This window comes from Macaca mulatta, chromosome 6 (genome assembly GCF_049350105.2).
Source record: "Macaca mulatta isolate MMU2019108-1 chromosome 6, T2T-MMU8v2.0, whole genome shotgun sequence".
Taxonomy (NCBI): Eukaryota; Metazoa; Chordata; class Mammalia; order Primates; family Cercopithecidae; genus Macaca; species Macaca mulatta.
Genome location: NC_133411.1, coordinates 140,800,116 through 140,814,267, shown reverse-complemented (window position 1 = coordinate 140,814,267; position 14,152 = coordinate 140,800,116). Strand labels below are relative to the sequence as shown.

Below are 14,152 nucleotides of genomic sequence, written 5' to 3'. Positions count from 1 at the left end.
TCTCTGAATAGACTAATAACAGGCTCTGAAATTGAGGCAATAATTAATAGCCTACCAACCAAAAAATGTCCAGGACCAGAGAGATTCACAGCCAAATTCTACCAGAGGTACAAAGAGGAGCTGGTACCATTCCTTCTGAAACTATTCCAATCAATAGAAAAAGAGGGAATCCTCCCTCACTCATTTTATGAGGCCAGCATCATCCTGATACCAAAGCCTGGCAGAGACACAACGAAAAAAGATTTGTAGACCAATATCCCTGATGAACATTGATATGAAAATCCTTAGTAAAATACTGACAAACCAAATCCAGCAGCACATCAAAAAGCTTATTCACCATGATCAAGTTGGCTTCATCCCTGGACTGCAAGCCTGGTTCAACATATGCAAATCAATAAACGTAATCTATCACCTAAACAGAACCAATGACAAAAACCATATGATTATCTCAATAGATGTAGAAGAGGCCTTCGACAAAATTCAACAACCCTTCGTGCAAAAAACTCTCAATAAACTAGGTATTCATGGAACATACCTCAAAATTTATGACAAACCCACAGCCAATATCATACTGAATGGGCAAATTTGGAAGCATTCCCTTTGAAAAGTGGCCCAAGACAAGGATGCCCTCTCTCACCACTCCTATTCAACATAGTGTTGGAAGTTCTGGACAAAGTAACCAGGCAAGAGAAAGAAATAAAGGGTATTCAATTAGGAAAAGAGAAAATCAAATTGTCCCTGTTTGCAGATGCGTGATTGTATATTTAGAAAACCCCATCGTCTCAGCCCAAAATCTCCTTAAGCTGATAAGCAACTTCAGCAAAGTCTCAAGATACAAAATCAATGTGCAAAAATCACAAGCATTCCTATACACCAATAACAGACAAACAGAGAGCCAAATCATGAGTGAACTCCCATTCCCAAATACTACAAAGAGAATAAAACACCTAGGAATCCAACTTACAATGGATGCAAATGACCTCTTCAAGGAGAACTATAAACCACTGCTCAACGAAATAAAAGAGGACTCAAACAAATAGAAGAACATTCCATGCTCATGGATAGGAAGAATCAATATCATGAAAATGGCCATACTGCCCAAGGTGATTTATAGATTCAATGCCATCCCCATCAAGCTACCAATGAGTTTCTTCATAGAATTGGAAAAAACTGAAGTTCATGTGGAACCACAAAAGCCCACATAGCCAAGACAATCCTAAGCAAAACGAACAAAGCTGGAGGCATCATGCTACCTGACTTCAAACTATACTACAAGGCTACAGTAACCAAAACAGTGTGGTACTGGTACCAAAACAGATACATAGACCAATGGAACAGAACAGAGGCCTCAGAAATAACACCACACATCTACAACCATCTGATCTTTGACAAACCTGACAAAAACAAGAAATGGGGAAAGGATTCCCTGTTTAATAAATGGTGCTGGTAAAACTGGCTAGCCATATGTAGAAAGCTGAAACTGTATCCCTTCCTTCCACCTTAAACAAAAATTAATTCAAAATGGATTAAAGACTTAAATGTTAGACCTAAAACCATAAAAACCTTAGAAGAAAACCTGGGCAATACCATTCATAACACAGACATGAGCAAAGACTTCATGACTAAGACACCAAAAGCAATAGCAACAAAATCCAAGATAGACAAATGGGATCTAATTAAACTAAAGAGCTTCTGCACAGCAAAAGAAACTACCATCAGAGTCAGCAGGCAATCTACAGAATGGGAGAAAATGTTTGCAATCTACCCATCTGACAAAGGGCTAATATCCAGAATCTATAAGGAATTTAAACAAATTTACAAGAAAAAAAAAACCATAAAAAAATGGGCAAAGGATATGAACAGACACTTCCCAAAAGAAGACCTTTATGCAACCAACAGACACATGAAATAATGCTCATCATCACTGGTCATCAGAGAAATGCAAATCAAAACCACAATGAGATACCATCTCACTCCAGTTAGAATGGTGATCATTAAGTCAGGAAACAACAGATGCTGGAGAGGATGTGGAGAAATAGGAATGCTTTTACACTGTTGGTGGGAGTGTAAATTACTTCAACCATTGTGGAAGACAGTGTGGCAATTCCTCAAGGATCTAGAACTAGAAATACCATTTGACCCAGTGATCCCATTACTGGGTATATACCCAAAGGATTATAAATCATGCTACTATAAAGACACATGCGCACGTATGTTTATTGCAGCACTCTTCACAATAACAAAGACTTGGAACAAGCCCAAATGTTCATCAATGATAGACTGGATTAAGACAATGTGGCACATGTACACCATGGAATACTATGCAGCCATGAAAAAGGATGAGTTCATGTCCTTTGCAGGGAGATGGATGAAGCTGAAAACCATCATTCTCAGCAAACTATCACAAGGAGAGAAAACCAGATACCACATGTTCTCACCCATAGGTGGGAATTGAACAATGAGAACGCATGGACACATGGGGAACATCACAAGGAGAGAAAACCAGATACCACATATTCTCACCCGTAGGTGGGAATTGAACAATGAGAACACATGGACACATGGGGAACGACATACACTGGGGCTTGTCAGGGGGTGGGGAGCTGGGGGAGGGATAACATTAGGAGAAATATCTAATGTAAATGATGAGTTAATAGGTGTAGCAAACCAACATGGCACATGTATACCTATGTAACAAACCTGCATGTTGTGCATATGTACCCTAGAACTTAAAGTATAATAAAAAAATAAAAAATAAAAAAGAGTAGTTAACACACCACAATTACACTGTTATAATACTTTGTGTTTTTCTGTGAACTTATTATTACCTATGAGTTTTGTACCTTCACATGATTTCTTATTGCTCATTAATGTCCTTTTCTTTGTAAATGAAGTACCCCCTTTAGAATTTCTTACAGAACAGGTCTGGCACTCATGAAATCCCTCAGTTTTTGTTTATCTGGGAAGGTCTTTGTTTCTCCTTGGAGATTAAAGGATATTTTTGCCTGATATACTATTGTAGGGTAAAAGTTATTTTCCTTCAGCACTTTAAATATGTCATGCTATTCTCCCCTGGAGTGTAAGTTTTCCACTGAAAAGTCTGCTCCTAGTGAAGCTCCATTGTATGTTGTGTTTCTTTTTTCTTACTGCTCTTAATATCTTTTCTTTATCCTTGAACTTTCAGAGTTTGATTATTAAATGCATTGAAGTAGTCTTTGGGTTAAATATTCTTGGTGTTCTATAACCTTCTTGTACTTGATATCGATATCTTTCTCTAGATTTGGGAAAATCGGTGTTGTTATCCCTTTGAATAAACTTTCTACCCCTGTCTTTTCCTCTACCTCCTCTTTAAGGCCAATAACCCTTAGATTTGCCCTTTTGAAGCTATTTTCTAGATCTTGTAAACATGCTTCATTGTTTTTTATTCTTTTTTCTTTGGCCTTCTCTATATATTTTTAAATAGCCTGTCTTCAAGCTCACTAATGCTTTCTTCTGCTAGATCAATTCTGCCATTAAAAGGCTCTGATGGAGTGAACAGGCAACCTACAGAATGGGAAAAAAATTTTGCAATCTACTCATCTGACAAAGGGCTAATATCCAGAACCTACAAAGAACTCAAGCAAATTTACAAGAAAAAAACAAACAACCCCATCAAAAAGTGGGCAAAGGATATGAACAGACACTTCTCAAAAGAAGACATTCATACAGCCAACAGACACGTGAAAAAATGCTCATCATCACTGGCCATCAGAGAAATGTAAATCAAAACCACAATGAGATACCATCTCACACCAGTTAGAATGGCAATCATTAAAAAGTCAGGAAACAACAGGTGCTGGAGAGGATGTGGAGAAATAGGAACACTTTTACACTGTTGATGGGATTGTAAACTAGTTCAACCATTATGGAAAACAGTATGGCGATTCTCAAGGATCTAGAACTAGAAGTACCATATGACCCAGCCATCCCATTATTGGGTGTATACTCAAAGGATTATAAATCATGCTGCTCTAAAGACACATGCACACGTATGTTTATTGCGGCACTATTCACAATAGCAAAGACTTGGAATCAACCCCGAATGTCCATCAGTGACAGACTGGATTAAGAAAATGTGGCACATATACACCGTGGAATACTATGCAGCCATAAAGAAGGATGAGTTTGTGTCCTTTGTAGGGACATGGATGCAGCTGGAAACCATCATTCTCAGCAAACTATCACAAGAACAGAAAACCAAATACCGCATGTTCTCACTCATAGGTGGGAACTGAACAATGAAATCACTTGGACTCGGGAAGGGGAACATCACACACCTGGGCCTATCATGGGGAGGGGGGCGGGGGGAGGGATTGCACTGGGAGTTATACCTGATGTAAATGATGAGTTGATGGGTGCTGACGAGTTGATGGGTGCAGCACGCCAACATGGCACAAGTATATATATGTAACAAACCTGCATGTTGTGCACATGTACCCTAGAACTTAAAGTATAATAATAAAAATAAATAAATAATAAAAATTAAAAGGCTCTGATGGATTCTTCAACGTGTCAATTGCATTTTTCAACTCCATTACTTCTTATTTCTTTTTAGTTATTTAAATTTCTTTGTTACATTTACTAGACAATTCTTTTGTGTTATTTTAAATTTCTTTGAATTTCCTCAAAACAGCTGTTTTGAATTCTCTGTCTAAAAGGTCATATATCTCTGTTTCTTCAGGATTGGTCCCTGGTGCTTTACTTGGTTCATTTGGTGAACCTCGTTGGTGCGCTACCCCTCTGTGACTGAGCTGTCATGTTTTCCTGGATAGTACTGATGCTGGGTACATGTTTGTTGGTGTCTGGACAGTGAAGAGTTAGCTATTTCTTGTAATTTTTGCATTCTGGGCTTGTTTGTACTTGTCCTTCTTAGGAAGGCTTTCCAGGTATTTGAAAGGACTTGGGTATTGTGATCTAAACTGTATCTTCATTAGGGGGCACCCAAAGCCCAGTAACACTGTAGTTCTTGCAGACTTATGGAGGTACCACCTTGGTGGTCCTGGATAGCATCTGGAAGAATTATCTGGATTACCAGGCAGAGACTCTTTCTCTTCCCTTACTTTCTCCCATACAAACAGAATCTCAATCTCTCTCTCTCTCTCTCTCTCTCTCAGTTCTGAGCTGCCTGCAGCTGGGGATGGGGTAACACAAGCACCTCTGTGGCCTCCAATTCCCAATACTGGGACTGCACTTGGTCAGTACTAAAGCCAGCATAGCCCTGGTTCTCACCAAAGACTCATTGTAACTAATACCTGGCTATTGCCGATGTTTTCTTAAGGCCCTAAGGCTCTGCAAACAACAGGTGAAGAAGCCAGCGAAGCTTATGTCCTTGCCTGCAGGGTGGCAAGTTCCCCCAGACCCTGGGCAGGTCCTGAGCCAGGAATTAGAGTCAAAACCCTTAGAAGTCTACTTAGTGTTCTCTTGTACTGTGGCTGAGCTGGCACTCGTACCATGGGACATAGTCCTTCCCACTCTTCTGTCTTCTTTCCACAGGCAGAGGAGCCTCACCCTGTGGCCTCAGCCACCACAGGCCCATGGGGAGTACTGCCAGGCTACCACTGGTGTTCCTTTAGGGCCCAAGGGCTCTCCAGTCAGCTTGTGGTAAATGCTGCCTGGGACTTACCCTTCAGGGCAGTGGACTTCTCTCTGGACCAGGGCACATCCAGAAATGCTGTCCAAGAGCCAAGGCCTGGAATTAGGGACCTCCAAGAGCCCATTTGGTGCTCTACCCTTCTGTGGCTGAGCTGGTATCTAAGGTGCAAGATAAAATCTCGTTTACATTTCCCTCACTTCTCTCAGGCAGAGAGTCTCTCCCCATAACCACCATAGCTGGGAATGTGTTGAGTGTCACCTGCAGCCAGCCTCAGAGTCTCACCTAAGGCCCATGGTATACTACCTGGTATCATTGCTGGTTATTTAGGGCCCAAGGGCTCTTTAATCAGCAGGTGATGAAACCTGCCAGGACTGGGTCCTCCTTCCCTTCAAGGCAGTGGGTTCCCTTCTGGCCCAGGGTGTGTCTAGAAATGTTGTCTGGGAGCTAGAGCCTTACTGCTCTTCCTGGTACCCTACCCTGCTGTGGCTGAGCTGGTATCCAAGATGGAAGACAATGTCCTCTCTACTCTTTTCTCTCTTCTCCTCAAGCAAAAGAAAAGGGTCTCTTTTGGAGCCATGAGCTGTGCAGCCTGGGGTTGTGAGAGGGGTGGCATAAGCACTCCTTTAGCTGCCCTGGCTAGTGTCTCAGTAGGTCACATCCCCTCTCCCCACCCACCCCGCCTGCCCCAAGTCCACTGGCTCTGAGCCCAGTTCAGCACTAGGACTCGCCTGGGAGTTGCAGTTCTTGTAGCCTAGGCTTTCAAGTTTATTTAGGGCCCCAGAGCATTTTATTCCATAGTGGCAAGGCTTGCTGGAACTCAAGTTCTGACTGTTGGAATAGGTGATTTCCCTTTGGCTAGGTCTGGTTTAAATACTCCTTCCATAGGTGGGCACCAGCTGAGTTCAGCCCAGGTTTGCCCTCCACTTGACAGGGCAGCATTAAGTTCAGTGCAATGTCTCACAATCCCTGTACTCTCCTTCCAAATGCACAGATTCTCTATACACACCACAGGGCTGCTGCCGGGGGATGAAGGAGGTGTGGTGTTGGTGATTTAAAACTGTCTTTCTTAACCTTTTCCAGTGCCTCTTTAGCAACATGAAGTTAAAACCAGATACTATGAGTGCTCACCTGAATTTTGGTTCTTATGAAGGTGCTTTTTGTGTATAGATAGTTGTTAAATTGGTGTCCTTGTAGGGGCAATGATCAGTGGAGTCTTCTATTCAGCCATCTTGCTTTGTTCTTCCTTACACATTTCTTAATTCAACAAATCCAGCTGTGTTTCAACTGTGTGCCAGGCTCTTCTATTAAGTGTTAAGAAATTCAGAAATGGCCATTTTCTTGCTGTCACGGATTGTATAGTCTAGTAATAGCGATAAACAAATAAATAAGAAAGTACTTCTCAAGCAACTCCTGTTCAGACTTGCAATCTTAATTGCCAACATCAGTCATTAAATGTGGGAGTTTTTCAGAGTTAGTTCCTAGATTCTAATCTCTTTTTATCTTCTGCCTGACATGTATAGGTGTCATGTAATAGGCAGGATTTCCAGGTTTTCTCTTAACCTAGACTCTCCTCCTCTGAGATTAAGACCATTATATGCAGCTGCCTTCTAGATATCTCCTCTTGGATATTTTAGAGGCATCTCAATTTAGTGTTCATTAATTTAGTTCATTCAGCAAATATTTATTAAGCACCTAAGTATGACACTAACTGTTTTAGTTACTGGGAAACATGACAGTATCCTTGCCCTAATAGAACAAATGTTACATAGTGGGAAAAAAAAGATAATAAACAGATAAATAAATATATAACGTCAAGTAGAAATAACAGTAACTAAGGAATATAAGGTAGGGTAAAGAGGTGTAACCAGGCATGCTATTTTAGATAGAGCAATCAGGATAGGCCTCTCTGAGGAGTTGAGAGCTTGAATAAAGTTAGAGAGTCAGACTTGTGGAAACCTGGGAGGCAGAGCATGCCAGGCAAAGGGAACAATACATGAAAAGACCATGAGATGGGAATGTGCTTGGCATGTTTGAGGAAGAGGAAAGAGGTCATTGTGGCTGGAGCACAGTGAGTAGGAAGATGAATGGTTGAAATTGTGGTCAGAGAGCTAACCAGGTTTTATAAAGTAGAGCCTTGTATACTATTGTAAGGACTATGGATTTTATTCTAAATGTACTGAGAAATACATCTTAGATCATCTTAGAGCAGACGGATGACATGATCAGATATATAATTTTTATTTTACATTTTATTTCATTTTAAATGAATTTAAATAATCCCATAGGTCAGTAGCTACAACACCTGACATTACCATTTTAGGATATTCATATATGTTGTAGCAAGATGGAAAATAATCTAAATATAAATCTGAGAAACTACTGTGTTTCACCTATTCTTTCTGCTTTATCCCTCACTCCAGAGGAGCAGGCTCTAAACTGGAGAAACTCCAAGCTTCCAAGAGCCCTTGAGTTCTTTGTGTCTGGGTCCAGTGCATCTGTGGTCCTAAGGTTCTAAGAGGTGGTAGTTTTCTATGTTCCAAAGACTCAGATTATATATTTTAGAATTATCATTTTGGCTGTTATGTGGAGAATAGACTACGACGGCAAGAGTGGAAGCAAGGAGACCTTATTAAACTATTACAGTGATCAGATAATAGTGTTTTAAACCATGATAGTAGCAGTGGTCTGATTTGGAATATATTTTAAAGGCAGATATACCAGGAATCTGTGATTATCCTGGATATTAGGTAAGAGAAAAAATAGAAGTCAAGGATGAGTATTAAATTCTTGAGAAATCAGATGAATGATGATATCATTTATTGAGATGGGAGCACTGTAGGGCAGACCAAGTTGGGAGAATGGTTAAGAGAATTTTTTTGGATATATTAAATTTGATCTGTCAGCCCATACACATAATGTTTTGTGAAAGAACGCCGACAGAACATGTATATACTATATAATTTCATATATATAAAGTTCAAGAACAGGCAAGACTATTCTGGGTGACATGTCAAAACAGTGGTAGTCTTTGGAAAAAGGGTGCCAACAAGGAAAGAAAACAGAAAACTTCTCAGTGCTGGAAATATTTTGTATCTTGATCTGGGTGGTAGATACATGGATGAATACATATATACCAAGATTGTGACTGCTATTATATATGTGGTATACTTCAATAAAATATTTAAAAACTGAAAGGCTTATTAGCTTTCAAGTGGGGATTTCATGAAGGCAGTTTATGATGCAGGAGTCTAGAGAACTCCAGACCAGAGGCTAGGGCTATGGATACATACTTGGAGCCAGCAAAGAGATGTTTTGAAGCCATAGGATTAAATGAAATCATGTAGGAGGTAAAAATAATTTTTAAAAAGCATACACAGTGAATGGAAATGGGACACTCCAACATTTAGAGGTAGGGAAAGGGAGAAATATCCAGCAAAAAAATTAAAAAAAAAAACAAAACTGAGACCTAATGGCTCGTGCTGTAGTAGGAAAACCAGGAAAGAATGATGAAGCCAGGAGAGGTGAGTGTTTTAAGGAAGGAATAATCCCAGCTATGACAAAAGTTATCAAGATTATGAAATCACATGAGGATTGAGGACTAAGAATTGTCACAGCCAAGACCTAACCTGGTCCTACATTATTGTCCTCCAGGTTGGTTAACAGATGTGGTTTAGCAAACCGGAAACCTGAGGGTCATCCTTAACGCTTCCTTTTTTGTCATTTCTCAGGCTAATATCTAATCTATTTCCAAATCTTGGTATTAGTTTTATCTCCTACAGAGCTCTCAAACCTACCTGCTGCTTCTTACCCTCAAAGATCCATATAGCAGGAGTGATTAGTCTCTAGCATTAACAGATTTAGCAAATAAAGTTACAGAATACCCAGTTAAATTTGAATTCTAATAAACAGCAAATAATTTTTAAGATAAGTATGTCCTAAATGTTGCTCATGCTTGTGCTATTAAATGTGATATACTAAAATATTATTCAGTGTTAATTTGAAATTCACATTTAACTGGGCATAGTGTATTTTATCTGGCAACCCTATTAGCCTCAGTAGTGAGGCTGAGGAATACATAAGAAATACACAGATCATAAAAAGAAGGACTTTGTAATGGTAAATTAAGGAGCTTGAGTTTAACTTGGGGGCAGAGGAAAGGCTTTGAAGAGTTTTAGGCAAACAATATTTGCATTTTAAGTATAAAAGGATAATGGACTGCCGACAGAGGTGAATTGAAATGCTATTGAAACCTAAAGAAAATCTTTTGGTGCCTTAATTCAAGGTAGTATTGTTAAGAATAAAGAAAAGCTGAACCGGGCATGGTGGTTTACACCTGTAATCCCAGTACTTTGGGAGGCTGAGGCAGGCAGATCACTTGAGGTCAGGAGTTTGAGACCAGCCTGGCCAACATGGTGAGAGCCCATGTCTACTTAAAAAAAAAAAAAAAAAAAAAAAGGCCAGGCGTGGTGGCTCATGCCTGTAATCCCAACACTTTGGGAGGCTGAGGAGGGCAGATCACCTGAGCTCAGGAGTTTGAGACCAGCCTGGCCAACATGGTGAAACCCTGTCTCTACTAAAAAAATTAAAAAATAAAAAAATTAGCCAGGCGTGGTGGCAGGCACCTATAATCCGAGCTACTCGGGAGGCTGAGACAGGAGAATCACTTGAACCCGGGAGGTGGAGGTTGCAGTGAGCCTAGATCATGACACTGTACTCCAGCCTGGGCCACAAAGAGCGAAAAAAATTATATATATATAAGCTGGGTGTGGTGGTGTGTGCCTATAATCTCAGCTACTTGGGAGGCTGAGGCAGGAGAATTGCTGAGAGGTGGAGTTTGCAGTGAGCACAGATCGCACCACTGCCCTCCAGCCTGAGGAACAGAGTGAGATTCCATCTTAAAAAAAAGGAAAAGAAAAGCTGAATATACAACTTTAAATGCATATGATAGGCAAAATTGGCACATAGCAGACCCTCAATAAATATTTGTTGCTTGGATTGAGTCCAGAGAGGGGAAAAGGGAAGACTCAAGACTGAAGAAGAGACATAAAAAGGAGCCAGGTTAGAAGTGTTCCAGCCTGTTGTAGTAAGGTCTAGTGAGGTAGGACAGGAAAGGTCTCTGCTGATATTGGTGGAAGTGCAACTGGATACTTTGGATTTGGAAGTAAATAGGAGGAGAGGAAATAAAGTTAGTATACATGGAAGATCTTTTAAGAAATTTGCCTGTGGGCAAGAAGAGATATAGGGGCTGCAGCAGGAGGTGGATATGAGGTACCAGGAAACTTTTTGATGAGAGAGGCTTGAGAATGTTTAAAATGCTGATAGAAAAGTTGCAGTAAACAGGTACACTAAGAGCTGAGACTTCGCTACTGTACAATTTTTTCATATAACCAAAAACCACATGTACCCCTAAAGCTATTGAAATTTTAAAAAAGAAAAAAGAAAAAATTGTAGTAGAAAAATAGCTTGAAAATGTGGAGAGTGGAAATGGTAGGATAATGAATGAAGAATTATAATCACATGGAACTTTCCCTACTAACTGAAAAGAAAATATTTTATATATATTTTATTTGCTTCTCTGAAACCTGGAGCTCTTAAGATAAGGATGTTTTTATTATTCAACATACATTCATTTTTCTTGTTTAATTGTTGACAAAGGTGCAGTCATTAAAATCAGGGGTTTTTAAAATATTGTTTTGTCAAATTTGAATTCTCTTGTCCTTTGGACTCATAGTTAATGACAGATGAAATAAGTAGAATACTAAACTATGTTTTTATTTATAGATAATGCAGCTTGTGAGATTTTACTTGCTGAGAAAACTTGCCCTTCAATCCCTGAAAAAACAAAGAAAAAAGCAAGTATTGAAGCAGAATAACTGCATAAATCATAATAAATTTCATTAATAAATAATTTACTTTTAACTAACAGTTTAAATTTACTTTTTTCTTTTTTTAAAGAAACGGGGTCTTGGCCGGGCATGGTGGCTCATGCCTGTAATCCCAGCACTTTGGTAGGCTGAGGCGGGAGGATCACGAGGTCAGGAGATCGAGACCATCCTGGCTAACATGGTGAAACCCCGTCTCTACTAAAAATACAAAAAATTAGCTGGGCATGGTGGTGGGTGCCTGCAGTCCTAGCTACTCAGGAGACTGAGGCAGGAGAATGGCGTGGACCCAGGAGGCGGAGCTTGCAGTGAGCTGAGATGGCGCCACTGCACTCCAGCCTGGGCGACAGAGCGAGACTCTGTCTCCAAAAAAAAAAAAAAAAAGAAAAGAAATGGGGTCTCATTCTGTCACCCAGGTTGGAGTTCAGTGCTGCGATCATAGCTCACTACAGTTTTGGGCTCAAGCTGTTCTCCTGCTTCAGCCTCCCAAGTAACTGGAACTATAGGCATGCATGCACTACAATGCCCAGCTAATTTTTAAATGTTTTTATAGAGATGGGGTATCACTTGTTGTCCAGGCTAGTCTCAGACTCCTGGCCTCAAGCGATCCTACCACCTCAGCCTCCCAAAGTGCTGGAATTACAGGCATGAGCCACTGTACCCAGCCTTAACCAATACTGTTTTTTTTTTTTTGAGACAGAGTCTCGCTCTGTCACCCAGGCTGGAGTGCAGTGGCATGGTCTCAGCTCACTGCAAGCTCTGCCTCCAGGGTTCATGCAATTCTCCTGCCTCAGCCTCCCGAAAAGCTGGGACTACAGGTGCCCGCCACCACTCCTGAATAATTTTTTGTAATTTTAGTAGAGACAGGGTTTCACTGTGTTAGCCAGGATGGTCTCGATCTCCTGACCTCATGATCTGCCTGCCTCGGCCTCCCAAAGTGTTGGGATTACAGGTGTGAGCCACTGTGCCTGGCCAACCAATACTTTTATAGGAATTCTTTTTCAGCTATTTAAATCAATAATTAAAAGCATTTTGGAAGTTTATCAAACAGATTATTCAATTTTGTGAAAAAGCTTTGCAGCTTATAAATAAGAATATACTGTATATCAGTTTAATGAAAGAGAATGAAAATGTATAGTAGTCCCCCCTTATCTGTGAGGGATACATCCCAAGACCCCCAGTGGATGTGGATAGTACTGAACCCTATGTATACTACATGTTTTTGATCTGATAACTGAGACAGCTACTGAGTAACTAATGAGAGGGTAGTATGTCTATCATGGATATGCTGGATAAAGGGATGATTGATCCTGGAGTGGACTGGACTGAGTGGGATGGCACACAATTTCTTCATGCTACTCAGAATGGTGTGCAATTAAAAACTTACAAATTGTTTATTTCTAGAACTTTCCATCTTATATTTTGGATTGTGGTTGACCACAGGTAACTGAAACTGTGGTAGACAAAACTGTGGATGGGTGATGGGGGAGACCAGTGTACTTTACATTTTTTATAACTTCTCTTTGAATAATGCTGAAGATTACTTATGAATCATTATGTTAGGCATGGAATCTGGATCTTTTTTTTTTTTTTTTTTTTTTTTTTGAGACAGGCTCTTGCCTTGTCACCCAGGCTGGAGTGCAGTGGCTCGCTCACCACTCACTGTAACCTTGACCTCCTCGGACTCAAATGATTCTCTTGCCTTAGCCTACCTAGTAGCTGGAACTACAGGCACACACTGCCACAAATGGCTAATTTTCATATTTTTGGTAGAGACGGGGTTTCACCATGTTGCTCAGGCTGGCCTTGAACTCCTGGGCTCAAGCGATACACCCACCTCAACCTTCCAAAGTGTTGGGATTACAGGTGTGAGCCATCATGCCCAGCTGGAATCTGGAGGTCTCTGGGGAGAATTTTGGACTTTATTTTGTATGTAGCAAGGGCTACTTTTTGAGTGACTTTTCATTAATTATATATTTTCTTTATATCATTCCAGGCAGGTTAGTAGTTAGTTTTTGTTTGTTTGCTTATTTGTTTTTACTTATTTTATAGCTGAGAAAACTGAGGTTTAGATTTTCACCAGTTTTTTGAGGAGGTTGTGGCAGATCTTTCCAGATCTAAAGCCTATACTCTTTCTACTACACTAGATTGTCACTGTAAGGAATTAGGGAACAAATAGAAAAAGGGCAAGAGGGTGAATAGGGAGACCCATTAGTAGGGAGTTACAAAGTTACAAAGATTTTTGGTGAAAGATAGTGGTGGCTTTGACTAGGGTGTTTGATAGGAGAGATCAAGAAATACCCATGTATTCAAGATAATTTTGCCTGTAGAGTTGATAGATTGGATACAAATGATGAAGGAATAAGAAATGTTAAGAAAGACTTCTAGGTTTCCGTTTTGAGCTTCTTTAGTGGATAAAGATGCTAATTACTGTGATAGGAAAGACAGGAGTTCTGAGGATGCATGAAGATGGAAATGTTGAGAAGGCCATTGGCTATAAATCTGGAGGTCAGGGGAACAGATGTACTATATTATAAATTTTTTTAAAGTTATGGTAACGGGTGAAATCTCCTAGGAAATAGTATCTATAGAGTAAGGAAGAGAAGTGGACCCAGGTCAATCCCTGGAAAACTTCATA

The 14,152-nt window shown here is 40.1% G+C and overlaps 1 protein-coding gene across 1 annotated transcript in view; it reads left to right on the top strand.

The window, feature by feature from the left end:
• The window catches only part of MEIKIN (meiotic kinetochore factor), a 126,889-nt gene that overhangs the window by 52,694 nt on the left and 60,043 nt on the right, over nucleotides 1-14,152 (top strand). Inside the window, exon 9 of the mRNA XM_001097685.5 lies at nucleotides 11,414-11,488. Coding sequence (XP_001097685.4) covers nucleotides 11,414-11,488 — 75 coding nt within the window. The remainder of the gene's footprint in view (nucleotides 1-11,413; nucleotides 11,489-14,152) is intronic.